The 26635-nt window shown below is 34.1% G+C and overlaps 1 protein-coding gene across 2 annotated transcripts; it reads right to left on the bottom strand.

The window, feature by feature from the left end:
* Positions 1–222: 222 nt before the first annotated feature.
* LOC138697696 (aldo-keto reductase family 1 member B1-like) lies at positions 223–26301 on the bottom strand. 2 transcript variants are annotated; one of them, XM_069823170.1, is made up of 7 exons: positions 26173–26301; positions 22723–22890; positions 11948–12064; positions 7849–8043; positions 6193–6396; positions 855–1003; positions 223–442 (listed from the first exon to the last, which is right to left on the bottom strand). In XM_069823170.1, the coding sequence occupies exons 1-7, from the start codon at positions 26236–26238 to the stop codon at positions 400–402; spliced, it is 942 nt and encodes a 313-aa protein (XP_069679271.1). In that variant the 5' UTR covers positions 26239–26301; the 3' UTR covers positions 223–399. The 2 variants fall into 2 exon arrangements, with proteins under 2 accessions (XP_069679271.1, XP_069679279.1); XM_069823178.1 differs by lacking the exon at positions 11948–12064.
* Between the last annotated feature and the right edge of the window lie 334 nt (positions 26302–26635).

Here is a 26635-nt window from a genome sequence, read left to right as displayed (position 1 = left end):
GACGTGCATTATAGAAATCTGACTTTTCAGGAAGCTGTAAAGCTGACTTGAGTAATTGTTGGCGCGCTCAGCCAAAGGTACCGGGTTCGTTACTCGGTCCGGAACAATTTTTTTCTTGAAATTATTGAAGTCAGCTTTACAAGGAGCTATTCCTGAAAAGTCAGATTTATGTAAATTATGTTACTGGTAATAACAAAAATGATAACTGTATTATATATAATCTTAGTATTTTTATACGTAATATTATTTGTTTATTTATTTATTTATTTAATTTATATGTTTATTTATTTAACTAGCTAGCTAATGAGTACAAATTAAAATATTTGGAATAATATTATTAGTTACTGTTACAAATCGATGCTCAGTACTAAAGTAATGCAGTTTAGTGAAATTATGCCATCAAAATTCAATATGAAATGGATAGTCCTTGTGATCTCTCGCCCTGGAACAAACAGTATATGCATATAAACACATTAAATTGCACAAAACAGCAAAAAGAGATTATTAGAGTAATTTATAAATCTAAAGAAGCTTAATAGCTTTCAACACATTCCTTTCTATGTTAGTTTATTCGAAAACTAACATCAGATATTGAAAAATTGCAAAAAAAAATATATATATATATATTTTTGATGTACTCAATTTATCTTTTTTTCTATGTAAATAGAAGTAATAAGCAATTCCAAAACACTTTAAGTAGTTGTCACTACAATACGGCTATAATACTGGAAAATATAGATAGCAAAGTATCATTAGTTTTAAAGCATAATATATCATGTACAATGTAGTACAAGTACATGCTTTGCGGTTGACATTAACAGAACAAGATATACCAGAAATATTGGACTACGTACTCTATGAATGTACAAATTCTGATGTTCCTGTTAAACGTAGAAATATAATGCATTTCATCTTCTGTCAGCTCAAAGTCAAATATATTATAATTTTCTTCCAGATGTTGTTTATTTTCAGACTTTGGAATCGGTATTACTCCATGTTGTGTCTGTAAATTAACATAAAGTACAATAAAATTACATAAATGTGATAAACCTACCTTCAACTGATATTTTAAGAAACGAAAAAGGATTAGATTATTAATGTCTCTATATTATTGATTAAATAAAACACGTTCATGATTTATATTCTTCAATCCTTTGTAGCAAATTTTTGCATATCTCGTGACCAGAATATTGTACGAAATGGAAATATAAAAATTGGAGATTTATCCTTCAAAGGGGTGGAAAAATTCAAATATCTTCAAGCAACAGTAACAAATATAAATGACACTCGGGAGGAAATTAAACGGAGAATAAATATGGGAAATGCCTGTTATTATTCGATTGAGAAGCTTTTGTCATCTAGTCTGCTGTCAAAAAATCTGAAAGTTAGAATTTATAAAACAGTTATATTACCGGTTGTTCTGTATGGTTGTGAAACTTGGGCTCTCACTTTGAAAGAAGAACAGAGATTAAGAGTGTTTGAGAATAAGGTTCTTAGAAAAATATTTGGGGCTAAGAGGCATGAAGTTACAGGAGAATGGAGAAAGTTACACAACGAAGAACTGCACGCATTGTATTGTTCACTTGACATAATTAGGAACATTAAATCCAGACGTTTGAGATGGGCAGGGCATGTAGCACGTATGGGCGAATCCAGAAATGCATGTAGAGTGTTAGTTGGGAGACCGGAGGGAAAAAGACCTTTAGGGAGGCCGAGACGTAGATGGGACGATAATATTAAAATGGATTTGAGGGAGGTGGGATATGATGATAGAGACTGTATTAATTTTGCACAGGATAGGGACCGATGGCGGACTTATGTGAGGGCGGCAAGGAACCTGCGGGTTCCGTAAAAGCCATTTGTAAGTAAGTAAGGCCTAATTTAGTTTGAAGATATTAATATGGCTATATTGCTGATGACAGCCAAGTCTGCAGCTGAAACACGAGTATGTGATACGCATCATGTCTAATTTTTAGTAGTAATAATACTAATGAACCCGTTCTTGATACCACTTAAATTTATAGTATCGTGTTAGTTCAGGAACAGAAGCGTGGAAGTAGACAATTCGTATATTAGAGGCGATATAACTCATAATTGATGTTTATTTTTTCATAAGAGCCAAATAACTTAATAATGCCAGGGGTTTAGTCATTTGTGATACGTCTTCATTAATATTGCTTATTTTGTTCAACCCTGTGAAATTTATGTAGACTACTGGACTGTACCCGAGCACGAGCATTATGCTCATTTCGGGTATCTATTCATATGTATTCAATTCAAATGTAAATTGTAAATAAATTTGAATTTGAAATTTGAAATTTGATAATTGCTCTTGTTTGTTTTGAGTGTCATAACCTGTTTTACACTGTTATCTCATGTGAAGGCCTAATTGATGACACACATAGGCTATTGGAAGTAATTAAACAATATTTTATGAGACTTGCTACTGTTATTAATTAAAATAGTTATTAACGAATTTGTTCAGCATGAAAGTTTTATTGTATTCAAGTTATATACGAGTATATAGTATAAACACACACAAAAGACAAGGAAACAAACTTAAATATATCGGCAGGTAATAATGTAATATATATATATATGTATGTATGTATGTATTTTGCAATTCCGGACAGATAACAACTGAAATAAGGTTTGTCAGCGTAATGTGTTTACTCGTATATCTAACTCTCTAGTGGAGTGGAGATAATTGAGTGGAAAGCGAAACGGCTTTCCTAATTTGGATAACAGCCTAATAATTTGGCTGTTGTAATTAAGAATGAAATGGTATGTATCTCGTGATGGTAGAACATTGACTTTTAGGACGAATTCGTTTCATGTGTAATGACTAATGAGTAATAACATAGCATTAATATTTCAATCTACATGCCTTACCTGCATTCATGCTATAGGCGTACATAGTAAAATCTTTAATATTAACAGCAATATACTGTATCCACGGCATGCTAAGATCACTGTTTACACAATTATTGTTTTTTTTTTTCCACATTAAATGGAATGACTTAGCTTTTTGACATTTATTTATCGGTATACCACTAACTTTTTACATGGCTGGAAACCCGAGAAAGTTTCGGATCATCACGTCGCTAGGAAAGCGTCAGTAGTTATTTATTTATTTTCATATTTTACTTATTTATAACGATCTAAGAAAAAACTACACAGGCTACATGTTCATCAAAGCACCTTCATCACATAAATATAAACTTATATTTAACATTATTGATAATGATTTACACGAGCGGCAATTATAATGTAAGAATATGCAGTAATTCGTTAACAATATAAATAAAAGGAAATGGAAACACAAAAGAGAGATGTGACATGATAAATTAGTATTGACAAAAGTAAGAAATTTAATAGGTTGTAGGATACCTTAATTTCTAGTAGAACCAAAACAAAGAAAAATTGAGTTACTCCAGGTGAAAAATAAAGGTGAACGAGCTATAACATGAATGACATAGATAGATTTTTATATAAATTTTATTTCTGAATAGCTTTTCTGTACCATTATCATGCTTTGGCCTCCAATAAGGAAGAAAAATTGAATATCGTCCTTCAAAAGATAAGAGTAAAGAAGGTGTAGTAAGTTACATGGCTACTCAAAAGTCCGAAATATTTGAAAACCTTCTGATTTTCTTAAAAAGTAAGTAGGGTATATAGAAATATAAAAGAATGGAGTTTATTCAGCTATAAACCAATTTCATAACATTTAGATGTGGTCACCATTTTTCTCTCTTTCATGAGTAGCCCCTCTTCTAGGGAGTAGAACACCTTGCAGAATATCTTCAATTGCTTTACAGCCCAACACAATGATGAGAAATTGCACGGTAAATACATTAGTCCATTTGGAGTTCTGAATCTTCTCAGTGCGCTGGAACAATCTCTCTTACATTCATTGTAACACTGAATTAAACTGATTCGCATTTGTAGAAACAAAACCATTATTTTCTGATATTAATTTGTGAAAGGAATAAACATTAACTCATAAACTCACCGAAGAATAGCTTCAATTGCTGCTTTATTTTTCTTACTTCAATTGCTGTATTTTATTTCTTTCGCTGTAGCAACAATAGAGAAAAAATTAAAACACAAGTTTCTTTGAAAAAATAACCTTCCTTGCTTTTGGATAACCAATATAACAAAAAACAGTTTAATATATTTTTTGTTGCTATGGGATACATTCTTGAAAAGTGGCAGTTTAACAGTACAAATCGTTTTGCTTTCTGGCGCTTGCGAAAAAAGATCAGTAACAATAGTACAAAGATTGTTTCGTAGACATTTCCGAATTGACTTAGCAATATGTGAAGGCTGCAGTTTGTGTCACCTCTACCCAAAACCTTGAAGAAGTCATTCATTCATTCATTCATTCATTCATTCATTCATTCATTCATTCATTCATTCATTCATTTAGTGTTCTGCCGAAGGGCAGGTCTTTCACTGCAAACCCAGCTTTCTCCAATAATTTCTATTTTCTGCCTATAGGTCTCGCAAGCAGGGAATACCGACGGAAGGAATGCGAATGAAATATTGCGATAAGGAAGAGCGGGCAACAGGAAAGGTCACGAGATAGCTTGAATGGTATTCAAGAGTACAGTCGGAAGAGAAATGACATCGATAGAATCAGTCTTGCGTTGTGATAGTTACATTACGACTTTAGTTTGTTCCATTGCATGTGAATACGTGTCTTGTATCGCACGGTATTGTTATTTCATCCGTAAACATATGTTGCGCGTTTAATTAGCTTCGAATAGCGATATCCTCATTTGTTAATCTTGGAAGAGACAGTATTTCCATCGGCCCCCACTTCTCGCCCTTCGGCGTGCCTATATATAGGCTACACGTCAAAACAGAAAGCAACGCCACCATTGCTTTTCGGCAATCGTTCCTTGCGCAAGCTATACCTCTTTGTTACCTCATATGATCCATATATATTAATGTCGTCTATCATCTGATAAATTTTGAAGAAGTAATAGAGTGTCTTAAACAAATTATTTGCACATACTTATTGTATTATCATCAATACTTACTTCATAATAATCATATGAAAGTGTTACCATAAGTTTTAAAACTGAGTATATGTCGTTTCCTCGATTCTCTCTAAACCAGGCGTCTCAAGGCCAACGCATAAAAGTTGTTACACAGAGCAGATCTAGATAGGGTAGTCAGCTGAAGAGATATGCGCAATATCCGAAGATAGCCGATCGTTGATTATGTTACAAGCATGAGCGAGCTAAGTTGTAACTGTCGCGGGAGAAATGCCACAAAGCGGCACTTTTGAGTTGTACTGTCAAAATAGACGGTTGTTTTCGGAAGGAATAAAATTTCTTAAGTCGTTTTCAGTAATAATAATAATAATAATAATAATAATAATAATAATAAATGTATTTTCTAATTATATATTATGAGTAAAAAGAAGATATCTGAAGCATGTTACGTAATTTAAGCACAAGGAACTGGCTACCCTATCCCATTATCTCCTGGCCTAGTTACCTCATAAGTGGTGCCTTGTTGATATTACATGTGAGGTTCAGACCTGTCTTCGGACAGTTGACTAAACAACAAAATACTTCATTTCTAGTAAATGGTTTTTGGTATACCTCTTTTTTTAAGTTCATACTATGTTTAATAAAATAAAATTCAATGAAATAATAATACTTAAATTACAATTAAACTTGTTGATTGTTAAGGTACGTATTCTTATGATATGTCCTCTCAAATTATTTTCTCAAGTCCTTCAGTACTTCATTATATTTGTTATACTGGTCTTTATTCATATTAGGTAACAATTTTAGATTAATAAAGTGGTAACAGTTATCCACTTAAACTTGCAATTCCCACAATTTCGTTTTCCCTATGAAAGCTTTTATTTGTTCATACATTTCCGGTAATAAGGACATTCTTTCCTCGGAGATGGAGACAAAATCGTAGCGGTTACAGATGTTTATTCAAATGTCGCGGTCAATGACGTCATCCGGAGATACACGAACTGCTCCTGCATCTTGTTCCACTCTTACATTAAAAGAGAGAGAGAGAGAGAGAGAGAGAGAGAGAGAGAGAGAGAGAGAGAGAGAGAGGAGGTAGTGCTCCGAGAAGGCCCTATTGAGACGTCTGCTCTAAACTAACTCAACTGAACTGGGATCATGGAAATCATGGCTTCAATATAGCAGTGCTCACCAAGTATCTGAGAACGACTTGTGCCGCTGTTTTGTTGTACTTCGCGGTCAGAGGTTGAAGCCTCATGTCCTTCAGCAGTGGGGGCGTGTCTGGTTTGGCGTTACTTCCAGGACTTCCGAGAGGACAGTGCGCCGTAACTGCCATTCCCCTAACTTTGCTGAAGGCAATCAACTGCTCCTGAGTCAAGTAGGGATGGCACTCTATCTGTAAATACGTACAAACCATGAGCCACAGAGCAGAACAGATTAAGGGTACGGGAAAAGAACGAGCTTTGTCCACTTTAGCAAATTGTTCGGGAGAGCAATTTAAAAGTTTGTCTTTAGCGTATTTTTCCCTTGTATGCCAAATCTAAAATCGGTCATAGCACTTGGACGGTCACATTATCGCAGTGTTTCGTTCGTAGGATTAAACTACAGTACATAGAATTGTACTCCACACAATATGCATAACTCATTTTTAGAAAGAAAAAAGTGGACAAAGCTCTTTCTTTCTCTATATCCTTCAAATACTAACAAAGCTGGTTCGATCTGTGATGTATTTTGTAAAATTTGTAGATACAGCACAAAGCTATTGTGGAGTAGATGTTCGATGATGATGATGATGATGATGATGATGATGATGATAATGTACGTTGTGCTTAAATCTTTTGATCGCGCGTCCTTACAAGAGAATTTGGAGGTGTAAGAAATAATTTATGTGAGCTCCAAGCTTGTTGATCACTTGTTTCCGTTTCTTATCTTTCCGTTGAAGGAATTTAAGATAATTTCGAAAGAGAACAGTCTAAAATGCTAGCGCTGAAGAAGGTTAATTTGCATTTGTAGATGTGAACACATTTTCTGCTATGCATTTGCAACTTATTTATTTATTTATTTATTTATTTATTTATTTATTTATTTATTTATTTATTTAATTATTTATTTATATTTAATATGCTATACAACAGCCAGGAGCCAATAACAGTTCAGCACAAGACAATTCATTACAAAACATTAACAAACTTCGATTAAATCTGTCCTATACTCACTTCGTTCATCAGAAATCTGACAGGATCTTTCCAGGATTGAACTCAATAATAATAATAATAATAATAATAATAATAATAATAATAATAATAGCAATAATAATAAAATAAAATAAATTCAAATATTCATTCGTTCAAGGAGTAGAATGAATTGCTGTTTCATTTTCCGTAGCAAAAATAGTGAAACAAACATAAATTTCTGTGAAAATAAACATATTCTTTTGACTATTCTTCTATAAGTATACATTTTTAGAAAATTATGTGACTTTCAATTCTTAATGACTTTTCAATTTTGATTTAACAGTAGTTTATTTCAACTTTCCATTTCGACGACAGACGCGGTTCAAGAACTAGATGATAACACTGCGATAATGGAGTAATAGTATAATGTTAATGGCAGGAGAGACAGGAAAACTTCGATTGAATCTGTCCTACAGTCACTTCGTTCATCACAAATCTGACAGGATCTTTCCAGGATTGAACTCTATTCGCTGAGAAGCTATCCGACAACTGATCGATATGCGGTAAGGTCTTGTGTTTAATTGGCTTAGGAAATCCTTGCACAAGTTTGAAGGGACCTTTACAAACTATTTAGGACAAGGAATATAATTGAAGAATTGTGTAGTTGATATTACTTGATGAACTGCAGGTTTGATTGTAGCGATATCCATTATTCGCTGTATCTGCTTGCTGTTGAAGTTGGACAGACCTATACTTCTAGCTAGACCAAGCTTCACGCACTCTTCCATTGCTCTCCAGGTATCCACGTAATCCACATCGCTAGGAATTGCCCTTCCAGTGGCATCTCTTGGTTTTAGTTCTCGGCCTTCCTAGAAGAGAAAATAAAATGTGGAAGTAATATCCGTTGCATGAAGAGATGCTTATATAATTATGTGCAACGTTTCTTTAGAGAAGAACCACGCTGGAAAAATAATTCTTGATTGGACGTCACTATCGTAATAATAATAATAATAATAATAATAATAATAATAATAATAATAATAATAATAATGTATACATTGTGTTTAAATCTTTTAATCGCACGTTCTTGCAAAGGAATTTGGGTGTGTGAACGAGAATCTCTGTGAGCTCCAAGCTTGTTGGCCATTCGTCTCATTCCGTTTGTCACCGTTCCTTTGAAGGAATTTTAAGATAAATTTGAAGGACGTATCCTAAGAGCTGCCATATGAGTGAAAGGGCCGTGTCGAAAATCTCCTATAATTATGATGATGACGATGACGTGTAGAAGAGGAAATAGAAAGAGAAAGAATTAAAAGTTGTGCGATTTCGCTTTCTTGAAAGGAAATTTGAAGCTGTGAAGGAAAAGCTATGTGGGCTCCAATTCTGTTGACCACTTGTCTCACTCTGTATTCCAGTGTTCCGTGGGAAATCTCGAGGCACATTTTAATAGAAAATAGAGTAAGATGGACCGAATGGAAAACAACGAGGCACTATTTCATTTTGCACTTTTGTTTTTATGTTATCATGAGTGACAGAGTAACAGTTACATGTCCTTATAAGGTAGACGCTTTACGTCATAACCTAAAATTGCATATTAAAACATCAAATCCGAAAGAAGTACATAAAAAGAACTGAAAATTTACTCTTACTTACTTACAAATGGCTTTTAAGAAACCTGAAGGTTCATTGCCGCTCTCACATAAGCTCGCCATCGGTTCCTATCCTGTGTAAGATTAATCTACTCTCTATCATCATATCCCACCTCTCTCAAATTCATTTTAATGTTATCCTTCCATCTACGTCTTGACCTCTCAAAGGTCTTTTTCCCTTCGGTCTCCCAACTAACACTCTATAGGGTAAATTAGGGTCTGTTGGACAGTCGGACTGAAGTAGCCCCACTCGTGGCTACTTCCGTTATTGACTTCTAGCAGAATGTGGTGCCCACAAGTGGCGAGGTAACACGTTAAAGTACAAAGTGTCCAACATGTCCTACTGCCCAACTGACCCTAATTTATCATACGCATTTCTGGATTCGCTCATACGTGCTACATGCCCTGCCCATCATTTACTCACTTATTAAATATAAAGTGACAAAGACGAATGGCGACGAAATGATTGTGAATCAAGTCTGTAAAATAAAAAAAAACCTGAAAGACGAGATATAAAATGTCCTAGGAAAAGATGACTATATGAAGAAGGAATAGGTTGCAAGCCGATACTATCAAATGAAGGAGGAAAAATACCTTAATTAAATAACTGAAATATGGACGACTGTTCGGTTCAAATTTAATAATTTTAGCAGAACAATTTAATATAGTTAATGAAAAAAGAAACTGATATATCTTTGAGGAGAAAGAGGAGACAAATGATGAGACTTTAAATGGGAGTTGAACATCAACTCATGGAGCAAATAATATACATAACAAATTTGATAAAATTGAAACTGCAGATGCACAAAAAAATTTAATGGACCATTTAGGAATAATCATTTTTTAAAGCTGTGAGGCTTGTATGGGTAGTTTCTTCTTTACTTACTTCTACATATTACCCGAAAAAGAAAGCTAGTTTTAAATTTGCATGTGTGAGTGAGTGCACACATATCAAAAACAAATTATGTTAAAAGGATTAATTTTTTGTACACTTTCAGAAGTCGAGTGCGACAAAATTATACAGTTTTTATGATATTCGTGTAATAAATTGAAGTGTTTGCAAAGTTATTATGTATTTTAATTGAAGTGATTTTTGATAATGAAATAATTTTTAACACAAGTAACCACAGAAATACTAATATAGTAGTCTATTTTAAAGATTATTTCATTGAGAAATGGTAGTAAGCAATCACTCTCTTAACCTAATTTGATTTTAGATTTGTGTACGAATATTTATACATGCAAATTAAAAAAAAAATATATATATATATATTACACATAGTGTGCAATGGTGAGTAAAAAACAAGTGCGACACCTAGGAGTTATGTATCAAAATATTTCTAAATGATCCACTATAACGATGTAAAAATTACATAAAATTGTGATTACAACTTTTTATACATCTGCACTTTAAATTTAATATTAGCAAATTTCTAAGTTATAATTTATAACAAATGTAATGATTTCTCCATGTGTGTACGTAAGCTTACAACTGTCAAGTAGTTCTTGAGAGCTACTGAGACTCAAACAGGGTATTGTGTCTAATACAATGATTCCATGATGATGATATTATTATTTTTTTCAACCATTCTTTCCTCCAGTTTCAAGTTACAAGAATCCAAATCAAGTTTGAAGAATTATAAATTGTTTTTCTATTAACTTAAGTATATTTTTGTTCCTATTATGTGTAAGATTTACTAAATTTAAATACTGATGTTTTGTTTACCAATTTTAAAGAATTTGAACGTATAATTTCATAAGGTTGATGGTTGGAAGCCGTGACATGATTCGAAAGTAGTTTATATATTTTAGAAAAAAAAAAGTTACCATTCCGAAGCAAATTTATTTAGATATAGTCCTTCTTGCTTTGAAAGGTTCTATAGTAATAATGAACAACCATTTACACAGAATGAACTGAAGATCAAAATCTACCATGTAGGCCTACCAACAATTTTAACCGTATCAAGAAATGTGAATTTTGTAGAGTATTCTTTTCATTTAGACATTCTGATATGGCAGAAAGAATTTTCAATAACATAAACACTCATATACTGTATATCAATAGTGAATTAGGTCTTAGCATATATATCTGGTTCTTCCCTACTACCATTAATGCCGATTTTACGCTACCCTGTGGGGCTTTCATGGTCTGTAATGGAAATGACAAAAAAAAAAAAAAGGTCTGCTGCTGTTGTTCCTTACCGGAAAATATGTATGTATGTATGTATGTATGTATGTATGTATGTATGTATGTATGTATGTATGTATGTATGTTATGCCTACCCACTTCACTTTATGTGATTTGGGTTCCGCATATAGTGGATGGATGGCAGTACTGTTACCCATTTTCTAGTTGCACACCACTTCGGCGGGCCACGTTGTACATGGTGTGAATCTGTTGATGGTTATGTTGTGTACTAGGGTGAGTGTATGTGTAATTGTTCGTATAGTGTAGTGTATAGAATGGGTGATGATGAGGAAGAGAGAAGGGTAAACCCGGTGCCTGCACGTAGCCTACTCCTGTCGAATAGCACCAAGGGGGCCGCCAGGCTTAACGTCCCCGTCCGACGCACGAATCACTATCAACAGTGACATATGTCTTCACTTCTACATGAAAATATCTGACCCCGCCGGGTATCGAACCCGGGCCAGCTAGTCTCGAGGTAGACACGCTACCACAGAGCTAACTCAGCGTACATTACTGGATAATATTAGCAGCCATATATACCTGCCTTTAAATTTAGGTTCTATGTAAAATTTACCACCGCGGGTTTGAATTCTGGTTTGAACGTAGGTATTTATTACACGTGATATCGCACGTCTTAATATAAATTTAAAAGTCCAGATACGGATTTCGGCTTAGCGCTCTCCGGAATATTAGACATTCACCTAGTCTCATACGATGACAGCGATTAGTAAGTAAGCTTTTCATACTAGGTACTTGCTTCTGAATGATGCCTTATTGGTGTTCCTTATGAGTTCAAATCTGTCTTCGGACAGTTGACTAAACAACTAGCATACTGTTTCGTCTGATGACAATAAGTTTATTCCTGAGGAAAATTCCAAGAATGTAAGCAAACTTTTTACCAAAATTAGTTCTGAAACTTATTACTTTTGACTTTACCTTGACAGCAAATGGCCAGTGCATGAGGTATAGATCCAAAAAGTCCAAACCGAAGTCGGATAACGTTGTCTTACAGGCTGGAACTACTAAATCTGGTCGGTGATGTGTATTCCACAACTGAAATATATAAAATCCTTACAGTTGAGTAAAATAATAATCTAGGTAGTGAGAGACTAATTACAGATTAATATATGGGAGAGAAGGATCCTAAAAGAATATTCGAACTAGTTGATAACAGAAGTTTGTGGAGAGTAAGAACAAATGAAGAACTGATAGATCTCTTCCAAGGTATGGATCTAATCACAGTAATTAAAAACAGATCTTTGATAGGAACGTGTCTACTGCAAAACGACAGACCAAAGAAAGCATTGGACGGTAGATTAGAAGAAAGAAAAACTAGACATAGACAAGTGCAAGATGCTTGGATGGAGTTGAGTGTGATTTAGGAAAAATCGGTGTAAGAAGATGGAGGAAAGAAGCTGAGAATAGGAAGTCCTGAAATAACAGTTAAGGTTCTGGCGTGAGTGACTGACTGAATGAGTGAGAACAATATACGCTATCTCACCATCTATTTTTATGATAATAATATTCTTATATATCTCTTATTGTCTTTCTTAATACTGTATTTTAATCTTAGATCAGCCTTTTTAAGTCGCCACAATAGTTTGTTTTCTTATCGTTATTCCTTTAATCAAACTAAAATCCAAGTTGTATAATGAAATATATTTTTCTTACAATGTTTTATAGCTTTATTTCGTATTTATGGTATTCAAGTTTAATATTATACTCTGTTAGACATTACAACTTAAAACAGGGACGAACTTTCTGGCCGGTGGGGCATATTGCGTAGTAATTCAATAGTGGTGTCCACAAGTCTATTTTGCTGTGTATATTAGTTTCTTTCAACAAGAATCGGTCCTATAAATCGTTCTTCTGCTGGCCACATGTTTATCATAGACTCCCGTCTATGCGGGAATACCTAAAGCCATCTACCAAATCATTTACATTAACTGTTCCAGTTAATTTGTAAAGAACCCGTTTCTTTTGTGTACATTTTCGGTTGCGTACGTATCTAGGAAGCATTCGTCAGGATATGTCATCGACTTTTTTCAGTTACAGATCAAACGTGACTGCCGAGAAAAATATGTTGTGCATCGATGCTTACGAGATTATACGAGGTGGACCATTTAAGTTGATACTGTACAATATCTAAAAAACTAAGCGTTGTAGAAATAAATGTCTTGAATAAAAGTTGCTTGATATTATGGGGGAAAGTAAATGCCATTTGTCATGTTTTATTTGGAGGACGTTGTGATGGTTATTTTAGGGTCAATTTAATTTTTTTTTAAATAGGAACCTACATTTTTTATATTGTTTTCTCATTCCTCATAAAAAAACTAAACAACTTTTGTATGAAGCACTTTGCGATTTTTCTTACACCAACGTAAATAACAACAACAATTATGAATGGCTGTGTACGAAGAGCGCAATGAATGGTTGGACCCATTCGAAACAGTCCAGCATCACAGTAGGCGAGGAGGCAATGAGACATTGTGTCCGTTGTTTTGTAACCATTTGTGGACCATTTAAGTTGACACCGTCCAATATCTCCAAAACTAAGCATTGTAGAAAGAAATGTCTTGAATAAAAGTTGCTTGATATTATGGAGGAAAGTAAATACCATTTGTCGTGTTTTATTTGGAGAACGTTTGGATGGTCATTTGAGGGTCAAGGTACGTTTTTTAAATGGGAACCAATATTTTTTATTTAGTTTTCTTATTCCTCATCACAAAATAAACAGATTTTGTAAAACCATTTTGTAGTACATGGTTCTTTCACTGGTGTAGACAATAATTAAACATTGATAAAAGGTAGGTACACAGAGTATCACCACTGTACGGGCATTGTACAGAATTATTTCATAAGCATCGTACCTTAGCGTAATAAATGTTCAAAATAATGCCCATCTACCGCAATGCATTTTCCAACTCTGTGAAATTAAACATAACGTAAGCGTTAACTTAACGTTACAGTAAAATCAAGAAGTCATTCCATCATTCACGACGGGAACATAAACATAACAGCAAACATACTTGGTAACCATGGAAACATAACAAACGGCGCCATTTCCTCATATTCTGTCGTATACGTCAGCGCTCCACGATTGTGTTCTGTTTGCAAAACACGTAAGCATAAGCATGAAAGTTTGGAGTTTTCAGACTTTCATGTTAACGTCTTACGGTAATGTTTATGTCAATGCTTATGTGGATCATTGTGAATGATCCCATTTGGTACCCTGGGCGCAAAGTTCTGTGTTTATGTTACGGTTATGTTTAATTTTCATTGTGAATGGGCCTTTAAACGACTTGCATGGAACTGATGGTTGTTACTCGGTAATCGCTAATTGTAGGTACGTACCACCAGTGGATCCACCTGCACACGAAGGCGACTGCAAGTACACTAACGACAGAAATCGTCCTACCGTGGAAAGTAAACGAAACAACGGACACAATGTCTCATTGCCTCCTCGCCTACTTTGATGCTGGACTGTTTCGAATGGGTCCAACCATTCATTGCGCTCTTCGTACACAGCCATTCATAATTGTTGTTGTTATTTACGTTGGTGTAAGAACAATCGCAAAGTGCTTCATACAAAAGTGGTTTAGTTTTTTATGAAGAAATGAGAAAACAATATAAAAAATGTAGGTTCCTATTTAAAAAAAATTAAATTGACCCTAAAATAACCATCACAACGTCCTCCAAATAAAACACGACAAATGGCATTTACTTTCCCCCATAATATCAAGCAACTTTTATTCAAGACATTTATTTCTACAACGCTTAGTTTTTGAGATATTGTACAATATCAACTTAAATGGTCCACCCTGTATACAAGCTGGCGCATAGCACGATCGAGAGTGGGTCTCTGAGCGTCATGACAATTTCTGCCGCTAGGTTCGCCTCGCAGTCCTATTAAATGATGAATAGTTCCATTACTAAGCATTGTGTATCGTGAAAATTCTTTGATTAATTTTGCATTACTGATCGAGTACGAAGATATAAACATAACAACCATATTGCAGTCTTATTTGAGATTTATTGATGACTTGTTAAAGTCTGTGTGATGCATTTTGTCTCACTGTGAAAAGAGAGAGAAAGGAGATATATCTTACTTCGTCTGTGTTGTTATGGTGATGGGGGAGTGGAGCGATGCCGTCCGTCCATCCATCCAGTGTCGGAAGGGACTAGTTGATACATTCTGTAGCGCAAAATAAAATAACAAAATATCTCTCTTCGTACTGTGTAGTTCCGTCACTGAGATTGTCTTTCAAGAAACTGAGTTCCGGTAACCTGTACAGTAAGGAATCCTGAAAATTTACAATCCCCCTATAATCTCCACCCTCATTTGAAGGGACTTGGTTTTATTGCTACTGAGACAAGATAAACTTTACCAGGTATAAATATCAGTATGCAGATTTTCAGCGTCATTTAATGGAATTCACAATTTTGTTTCCAGAAAGTCTGAATTTATTCAATTAAAAATTTTGTTTCCAAATTACATTGTTCATCTGGTTCATTTACTTTGACAATTTGTTTTCAGTTCAGTGTTTTTCCTTCAGATTTCGTTCCCTTTAATTTGTTATAATTTTATTGCTGAAAGTAAGTTAACTACCGGTGTATTCTACTTTCAGACATTATTATTATTATTATTATTATTATTATTATTATTATTATTATTATTATTATCATCATCATCATCATTAAACTAGTATGGTTCTTAGTTTGTCTTGCCTTAAGACAATCAGTAGCGTTATTCGAGGAAAAGAGCATGATTTACCATCATCATTTATAGTGGCGAAATATTCCACGACAATGGTTAATTATTACTGCTGAATATTGACATATATGCGATTTGCATTATTTAGGATACAACATACGCAGCAATGCGATTTTAATGTTGAGCATGCCGAGTTTAGTGTAACGTACTCCCCTCATCCTCCAAGCCAAATCAAATATTATTACGATATTACGAGTAATAAATAAATAGATACATAAATGAATAAATAAATAAATAAATACTACAATTATTCGTTGTGATAAAGTACAATTATCACTGCATGGTGTACCGAAGATTTTACTTTATGTTTTCATTAAATTGACATGTCATGAGTGACGACAGAAAACAGTTCAGGGGAGCGAGATGCAGACATTACTAAACCATTTCTAATCACATATATTGTAGACTAACTTCCTAATTAATTTAATTCTAACTCTTAATTTAAAAACTGTTTACACAGACTAAAATATCATAGCATTTGCTATTACTATCCACTACAGGTTAATCAGCAGGCCTATTAGATATTTATTTTACCACTGCAAGGTGTGCAAGAAAAATCGCTGCTGTGACTGCTGTTTGGATTAGTAAAAATCATAACACTTTAACGTCAATATATTTTTAAAAAAGAAAGGGATAAGTTAGGCCCACTTACAAATGATTAAATTAAGAAGTCAGGGAAATGGAAGGTAATACAGTATCTTAATTCATTGGAATAATAATAATAATAATAATAATAATAATAATAATAATAATAATAATAATAATAAATACGTGAAAAGGGTAGACTACAGTGTTCATGTAATAGTACATTATGCAACGAGCCTATAATGATAGTAATTCAGACGCAAGTATGGATATTTATGAAACGAGCGCAAGCGAGTTTCATAATATTCATACGAGCGTCTTAATTACCATTATAGGCAAGTTTCATACGACTTTTTATGCTCGACCATATTTATAACTTGAAATTATTCAGATGTGTACATTTTATTTGTATCTGACAAGATCGGAAGTGACCTTGTTCTAGGTCGTGAATTGTGAGATGTGCGCAGACGCGAAAGTATTGATTTTTTCCGAGGAACAATAATGTCATTGACCTTGATGTAATCCCGTTAAACTTGATATAATCTTGATTATTGAATTCGACATTGAAAAACGAGATGACAGATTGAATTTATTTGAATATTATTTACAATTAACGCTAATTATTATAGTAACAGAACATAAACTTCTGCGACAGTATTGGATTTCCAGCCTCCGTGACTTTTCGCTAATTATCTTTCGATTGCATATCCGAGAATAATCGATACTTGCGGTTTTATAACGGTACAAAGCTGACTTGTCATTGGCTGAACACCTGTAAGCTGAGTTGCCATTGGCTGAACACCTGTTCTTTAATGGGCAGGTGTACTTTAATGACATGCATTAAAGGACTGCTACCAGATATATAGTTACTACATTTCAGCCATTCATTTTAATATAATTGAGACGTAGAAGTTTTGAAATTACGTCTATTGACCATAAATTATTGTACGAAGCATTTAATAAGCAACGGTGAGTCCTTTGAATGTCCCAAATGTCAATTTCATTTAATAATAATAATAATAATAATAATAATAATAATAATAATAATGGCTCTATTTAACCTGGCAGAGTCATTTAAGTGTTCTGCTATGAATATTTAGGAACGAACAACGCCCCGAGCGGCGGAATTGGCATTACGAGGGAACCACTTTAGATCCGTATTTCAAGCGCTATGCGCCAGCTTGTATAATCTCATAAGCAATGGTATGCATATTTCTGTTGGATAAAGAGCGGGAAGATTTTGTATTGTGTTGTATGGACAGATAACTCAGACTAAAGAGAAGTCAAGGTTAGGGCATTAGTATACTGCAAACTTCCATCCAGTGCAGTTTAGTTTAGTTCCTGACAATGCAGTAGAACTATATTAGAACAGCGAAACTTATTTATGATATGTATTTGAAAAATGTGTCATGCTATATTTCTACGAATATATCCTGTGTGTTCAACAACCATCTGATTCTAAAATCCAGAATTTAGTGGAAAAGTGAGGAAAACCGGCCAACTTTTAAATAAGAGAGATGGACGTAAATCGCATTCAAACTGAAGAGTAGCTTGCGATGACATAGTCTAGTCTATAGGTTAGAAAATCTTCTATGAAGTCGTTAAGAAAATTAGCTTAACAGACAGATGTATCCAAACATCAGTTTGGAAAGCGACGAAATTGTTGAAACTAAAGACTTATAAGACAACAGTTGTTCATATATTGGTTGAAACGGACCATGTAGTTTACTTAGTGTTCAGTTTTGTCAGTAGAGACGAAATCCAGAGTGCGTCTAGAAAACAGTAGACAGTTCTATTACTTATTATAATGTAAGTCGATAAATCATATCTGCAATGTAATGTAACTTATATATCGCAAGATTCCACTGCCAAAAGCTGACTCGCTGAATCACCACTAAATGAACTGTTACTTGCACATGTCACTTTTCGAACGGCGTCATACTAAGCGAAATCTAATCGAGACAACACAGAACAAATACAAAACACTGTAAACAAAGCCAATGCTTGTGTAAGGAAATTATTCAAAATCCCTGCTGGGAATCTAACCCAGACTGCCGAGTTCGTAATCATATACGTTATCATTTGAACAAAAGCGGGGAATATACTAGTATATGTAGGCCTATATGCATTCCGTTTTGTGGTAAATTGCACAAGTATGGATCGTAAAGTAACAATAACAGAAAATATTTAGTCCAACCAAAGCTAGAACAGTGATATGCGTTTACAATAGTTTTGTTTTGTAACAATGGAATTCCATCATGGACTCCAGCTGTGATTTTTGCAGTGTGACGAGTTAAACACGGGTGTAGGCGCTTTAGAAACGCGAAATAATAACTTGACTAAGACAAATGACAGCTTGTTCTTGAGCGCTTCGAAAAGTTCCTGCTTTCTAGTTCTGTATGCAGTTGTGTATCATTATTTAATTCCTTGTAATATTAAAAGATAAAATCTTATATTCTTTCGTCTGTATTTCTTACTTAATTATATCATAGCTTTTGCGATTTATGTTGTTTGTACTGAAAGAAGCTACGTTTTAATTGCATGCCTTCCATTTAAGTAATACAAGTTCCATTTTAGGAAAAATTAATTCAAGTATACTTTCTAAAAAGATAAGTAGATACATTAAACATTTCGCTGAGCTGGTGATGTGCTATTTTTTTCCGTCAGAGCTGTGACGAACAGTCTACAAAGCTTTGTAATACGCATTTGTTATAAGAGCACACTTTTCTCAAGAGGGCGACAGCAGTATGGTTCTCTGGCGACCAAATGTCGTCATACAGAGAGATGAGTTGCGAAAACGTCCGTCGTTACCTTTCCAGTGCACATAGTCACGAAGCTTGAGGTGAATTTTTGCATTTCTTGAGATTACAGCGCTCCAAGCGGCTGGCTGCTTGGAGTGCTAGGGACAAAGACTGTGCCGGCACTATTTCGTATTGTTTCTTATAAAGACAAGTTGTGTAAAGTATGAAATGTTAGTTACCGGTTGTGGTAAATGTTAATAACTAAAATAGAATAATTGGAAGAATAATATGGGGCAAGGAGGAGACGTTTGTAAGATTGTTTCAGATAAAGAAAAGTTAAAGTGTATAGGTTCGAAATAGGCTTATTTAACACCAGAGACACTGAATGTATTAGTTAACTAAATTAGATTGCCCTTAAGAGAAAAATGTGGTTTTAGGTTTAATAATAAAATATACTCATTTCTTATGGATTGCGAAAATCAAGTATCTGGCATTTTTTATGGCAGTGCTCATTAACTTAAATGTGGATCATTGTTTATTGTTTACTCAACTGCCCGAAGACAGGTCTGAACCTTACAAGTGATACCAAGAAGGGACTACTTATGAGGCAACTTAGACCAGGATATAATGGGGTAGGGTGGCCAGTTCCTTTAATAATTGCTAAAGCTCTACTCGATATAGGCTATCTGGTCTACACCAACAAGAGTGTTGTGAAGAAATTAAACTGTTGCTTTTGAAGATATTTGTTAGTGTTAGATTGCACTATATAATTAAATTTCACAATGAAATGCTTCACTCTGATCGAAAGAAATTTGAGGGGTTAGGTACAGCTTACAGCAGTAAAATTTTGGAAATATTTGACTTTTTTTTTCATTATTACTGTATCTTGTACAATAATGAAAATTAGAATGTGTAAAACACTGTCCTTCTACTATATAAAAATATTTTTACGATTTAAAAAAAAGTTATTTACATTTTTTTTTTCAAAATTCAGTTCACTGTGCAGTGATGAAGCGTTTCCCACATAACTCAAGAACTATTTAACATTCTGTGATGAAATTTTTGTGTGTATTTATGCATGTCATATCTACAGCATGATGCAAGATCACTTCTCTACCTTTGATAAATTGTCTGATAAAAAATAAATTCATTTAGAAAGTGGTCAAATATCAGTATCTTCTTTTAACACAAAATAAAAAAAATATATATTATTTATTAAGGAATGTAGTTGAAAGGGCATGATATTGTAAATAGGGATATCTTATGCGAAGTTTTACCGCTATATGGCAGGAGCGTTCCTTGCGGCACAACATGTTGTAGGGCTATGTTATGTCATATGCTACAGTTGATTACGTTTTCCCGCTTGTTGGTTTTCTGTGCGTGGCAAAATTATATTTACAATTATTTTGTATAACCTAGTAAAATTTAACATAATTCAATATTTTCTTACCTCATAATTTAATTTAATTTACAATAAATAACGTAAACCTGTATAATATTGAGCGATTCCCCGAGATGGGTGAGAAAATCTGCAGTATGCAGAATATAGATACGAGTAAATTGAATGTTCATAAACCTAAACGAGAACTTTGAGAACGAGATGCACGAATAAAAAAATTGGAACTATGTCGAAGGTGAATATTTCCTTGTTTAATCATTAGTATTTAAGAACCGTACGCTAAAAACAGGATATGGAGCCACTAATGTGGTTTTTTATAGGGAAGGGACTATCGAGATTGAATTCCTTGTATTTTTTTTATTGTAGTTGCAGAAAGATCAAATGCAATTTTTAATAGGATGATATAATATGATCGCAGTAGTATCACGATTATTCGTGCGTTTTGTCGGTTAAGGACATGCAGTTTTGAATACTATGTAGGATGATTTTGAAAATTTGAAGTTAAAACACGGTTTTAATAATTAGGGTACAGTACATTAAAAACAATATTCACGAAATGGATTTCACTACGGATCGTCCTGGATAATAAACATCCCAATTTATCGAGAGTTTACTGCAGGCGTAAACTTCGGAGACTCCTACTACTACTGCAAATAATCTAAGCTAACATAGCTTGCTATAGAGGGTGCGTATGTTTTTATTAATTTTTCTTTTTCCTCTTCCAAAATGAAACTGTAGTCAACAATTCCTTACCTACTTGAAGTAGTTACTTTTATTTAAAGCTAGCACTTTCGAGGCGCAATTTAATTATTTATATTTTTTTAAGGTTTAAAGCATATATTCAGAATATATCGGGACCTGATTGAAGACAGAAAGCTTTCCCTGGTTTTTACATATAGAAACCTAACAAAAATTTGCCATTTTTAGTATATCCTCAATGTTTATATACCGAAAAACAAATGCAAACGCAAAGCGCATCCCTCAAAGTACACGTGCGCTATCTGTCGGTGCTAGTTCAGAATATCCCTATATGAGTGTCAGCAATAAAATAAAAGAGAGAGAACATGAAAAAGTTAACAAGTTTATGAGTTATGAGAGAAACGCTTTATCACTGCACAATGAACTACCATCATTATGAATTTTGAAAAAAAAAAAATAATAATAATAATTTTTTTTAAATCATAAAAATTATTTTTTCATATAGCAGATGGACAATGTTTTACACATACCAATTTTCATTATTGTGCAAGATACAGTAATGGAGGGAAAAAATGTTGAATATTTCCAAAAACGTTACTGCTGTAAGCTGTACCTAACCCCTTAAAGTTCTGTCATCTAGTCTGTTGAAATTTCTAGAGAAATCGTCATCAGGCGTACTCCTTTCAGTGGATATGTTTTTGATTGTACTCATTTTATTATTTTTTATGTATTATATTATTAGAGACATATAAAAATTAAGTCTGTTGTAATAAAATTGATTGATCTTGTTTTATTTTTAATTCTGGTGTTGTCGTCCTACTTTGATAAATAGGCCTACACTACAAGTATCGGTACCCTTAAGCTACACTTATTAATTCATATTATTATTGTTATTATTATTAATTTGTAGTAATGGTAACTGCAAATTAATGTTTTAATAGTTCCGTAGTTCATTATCACACCACTCATTCAAGGTTATATTAAAATCCTGTTCGTTTTGCGTAAACATCCAAAAACAATATTATTACTATTTCTTGTATTTTCGAGTTTGTGGTGGAATTTAATATAGTTCATGAAAATAATAAATGAACCTTATGTATTTAATATTTCAATAATGGAAGGTATTAATTTTTCCAAAAGAACACGATAACGAAAGTATAATATATTTTGTCGTCTGCTAGGAAAAGGGTCTGTGATGAACTTGCAAGTAGCTAGCCACTAGGATCGCTACTATCCCCTGGCTGCATATTGCCTACGTATTGAGCTTTGTGACTGTATATACGAGAGCAGTGGTCGTCAGCATTCGCTAAATGGTAACGGGTAAGAAGTGTATAGCATTATGCACAGTCGTGCAGAAGGGAGAGGGAGGAAGCATACCCGCCAGCAGCCATGGATGACGCCAGTGCAATGTCTTATCCACGGGTAAGAGAGAGAGAGAGAGAGAGAGAGAGACTAGCCCGAGGGTGCACTGTGTTGATGACCGCCGTACTAAAGTACTAGACTGTGGTATTACCTTGCTAGTGACGAAGACATCCTCTCTTGTGATCACTCCTTCAGAGATTTTAACTCTGATTCCAGATCCGATTTCTTTCTCGTTTCCATATCGGTAAGCACAGTCAAAATGGCGGTATCCAATGTCAATTGCGTCCTTCACAGCACGTTCCGTTTTATCGAGGCTCGCCTGTAATAAAAAAATTAAAAACGATGTTTTATTTTGCCCATATTATTTGGAGTGAAAGTGCAGAAATAATAAAATAAAATAATGTGAGGCTTCTACGCTCGACAAAAGTTGAATATCTTAAGCTGTAAGTATGCAGTAATTTTGCCAATCTAGCTTTCAGGTAAAGCTCCCTGTGAAGCAGACATGAATAATTTCAAGGGAAAAATTGTTCCGGAACCGGGTATCGATCCTGGGACCTCTACCCGAACGTATTTGCGCTCTACCGACTGAGCTACCCAGGAATTCCACTCGACACCGTCTCAATTTTTTCCTTTATATCCACACACCTCGAGTGGGCTGACGAGACGCCAGAAACCCACATCGAGTGCACACAAACTCGGTGTGACTTGAAATTGTGGTTTTCTGTTAATATATACGTTACTGTAGGTACGTTAACAGAAAACCATGATCATGATCATCCTGCAGTAAATCTTGAAATACAACTATTCAGCTGATATATTTCACTTTAAATTAAGAAATGCTTTCCATATTTCCATATTTTTATTGCATGTATATTCTCGTAGTAATAAATAGGCCTATATTTTTACATTTCATCTGAGCCCAAGACTAAATAAAGTCTTACACTTATCCGAAAAAATTTGGAAAAAAAAAAATCGGAGATACTGATGTCGAATCTTGATCGGTTTCGAGTGGAATCTTATACTAGAGTAAAATGCGTAAAAAGTGGAAAAAAAAAAAAAATAATAATAATAATGATAATAATAATAATAATAATAATAATAATAATAATAATGATATCTAGATAAGAACGGGAAAATTGCCAACTCAGGAGTAGTGAATTATAAATATTAGATATATGAAGGAGGATACTAGGGCAAACAGTTGCGAGAGATAAAGTAGGATATAGTGCAGAGTGTAAATTATAGGTTTATAGGGTTAACAGGGATAATGAAAATAAAAGGCATCTAGGAATGTAACTTATGAGTATTGATAAGTATAATAGTAGGCAAAAAGATAATGATAAAATGGAACTAGAAAAAGATTGAGAAATAACAGAGCAATTTTTGCAATTTAAAGTATAATATTTTGTTACTAGTGAATTGAAGGGTGGTTCTATAGTAAACAGTAGCGATAAAAAAATATATAGAACAGAATTAATAATCAAAGAAGGATAGGAAGTGGTATGCAATATTAGTGATGACACTTAGAAAGGACTAATATTAGGATTAGTCAACAAATAAAGAATAGCAAATCAAATGTAGGATAAGTATGGAATAGTAGGATAGACGAGGAATAAGAGGGTATATAGGTAGTGATAATGGAGTATTTTAAGGCGCGTACTGCAAAAAAACTGTTGCTGTAATTCATGTTGATAGTGACATCGTATACAATGAATGTGAGATCGATCATTACATGACAAGGAAGTGCTGTGACGTAAATATACATAAATCATATCAATAATAATAATAATAATAATAATAATAATAATAATACGTCTAATAATAATAATAATAATAATAATCCTCATCCTCATCCTTTCAAGTAGTAGGCCTGGTGGCCTGTTAGGGCTTCCAATAAGTCATTTTTCTCGTGGTGTGTAGTGAAGCATCTGACTAGGTAATCTGATACGCTCCATTCTTTGCACATGCTGAAGCTAGTATTATCAGTATTGCTGTAGATGTTGTACTATAGGTGTTATTTCTAATTCGTCTGCAATGTCAGTGTTCCTCATGTGATCCAGAAGACTACTCGTATATCCAGCACTTCTTCGTAAAAATCTCATTTCTGCAGCTGTCGATCGTCCGTAAATGTTATTGGTATTTATCCATCTTTATGTGAATAACACTAAGCTTGTGTTAAGGAGAAAAGATAGTGAAATTTGAATTGTTTTTCCTAATAGACGCACAATTTCATTTTTCTGTATATAAAAATATCATTGCTGCAAGAAATTGAATTCATGATTGGTTTTTGAAAAAAAAAGTTCCCGAATAAAAACAGGAATAGTATATTATTTATCAATTCACTAAACTGGATATATTTCAACCACTTTCAAAGATAAATTAAAAATTACATCTTTAGAAATACTTTTATAGAAACATGGACGTTTATTTTTCAAATGCAACCTAATGACAAATTTCTACCCCAGAGAAAATGTTTCTTTTAGCCTAAAGAATGTGTGTACCAAATATCATGAATGTAGCATTAATTGTTCCGAAGATATACTTTAACTATATGTAGGCTGACGAATTACGTGAAATAAAGTAAAAAAGTGCGGTGAACATATAGAATTACCAAGTGTGGGGATCTTTGCCTTCAATCAATGTGCATGAAGTTTCTCTGCATAGTGAACATGTGGTGTGGCTTCACGGCCGTTTCATCATTGGTCCAGTTGAAGAGGTTGGCGCTCAGCTACTGCGATGTGCTTGGCCAGCATGTGATAATCCGCCCTACAGGAGAGAGATGCGTTGGACACAACTGCTTTCATGCAAGATGTGATTTCACCTCACATAGCTCATCCAGTTCAACAGCTTCTCCGTAAACACATTGGGTGACTATCGAATTGTTAGCCGATCGTTTCCAAATGCTTGGCCGTCCGGATCACCTGATCTCATTCCTTGTGATTTCTGGTTGTGAAACTATCTGAAAGACAGAGTTTATCAGGGGAATGTGCGTACATGTGGATATCTGAAGAGAAGCGTTTCAAGAGAGGATTCAGGCATACCTATGGAGATGCTTTGTACAGCCGTGCAGCATGACGCTTTCGGACTGTCCTGGACACTGATGGACACGATTTCGAGCATACTTTATAGTTTGACGGGTGCTATTTCCACAAAAACTAGGCATAATGAAAGATATAATAGCGAATTAAATGTGCTTCAAACGAATTGCTTATTCATGTCCTTGGCAATGTTCACATTACGTTTTCTGTTCGTGCGATCTATTGTTTTTCACATAGAGATGATTAAGTAGGGAAAATTTAATTTTAACCACTCCGTACTTGTTAAATTCGAGGGAAGAAATACCAGATTGTTGAAGTGCAGTTGTGGTTGGACGTTTTCCATTGCTGCTAAAGAAACTGAGATCTTGATATCATCGAATGTTGCGTATCATTGTGTTTGATATTTCTTTCCTCTTCATTTGAAGACGAAACACCTTGGTCTGTTTATTTCACCGGCAGTGGAAAAAGTCCGATCCCATGTTACTTCGCTTATGGGATTGTGGACTAAATTCGATCAGTGGTTTACTGATTAACTCCAATGTTACAAACATTAATTTACTTACGTTAAAAGTTCCAAGTCCGAGAACTGGAAGATCGTACCCATTGCAGAGTTTGACTGTTGGTACCATTTGAAATCCAGTGTTCCCACGAAATGTGGTGTGACTATTACGCCAGCTTTGCCAGCTTTCTGTGTGTTTAAGTGAACTTTGTCATTATTTGTGTAGTAATTTATTTTAATCTAGTTAATGTAAAAATGAATACAAAACAAGTTGAAGCACTGATATAATTGCCATATAAATATTTAAGTAGTCTGTTGGGTGGAGAAATAAATAGCATGTGGTACTGAATTATCATTCCATGAGGACGATGACAGTACTATGCTGGTAATTATCCGCATAAAGAAAGATAGTAGAAATTTAAGTGACTGCCAATGTTTCATCATTAGACTCATTTCCTTATCCTTATAGAAATAAAATTACGCGAAGTTCCTCATGTTTCTGTGTGGGTACCTATACCTTAACGTTG

The sequence above is a fragment of the Periplaneta americana genome, chromosome 1 (genome assembly GCF_040183065.1).
Source record: "Periplaneta americana isolate PAMFEO1 chromosome 1, P.americana_PAMFEO1_priV1, whole genome shotgun sequence".
Taxonomy (NCBI): domain Eukaryota; kingdom Metazoa; phylum Arthropoda; class Insecta; order Blattodea; family Blattidae; genus Periplaneta; species Periplaneta americana.
Note: the sequence above shows the minus strand (reverse complement) of the source record. Positions and strands in the feature narration are given on the sequence as shown.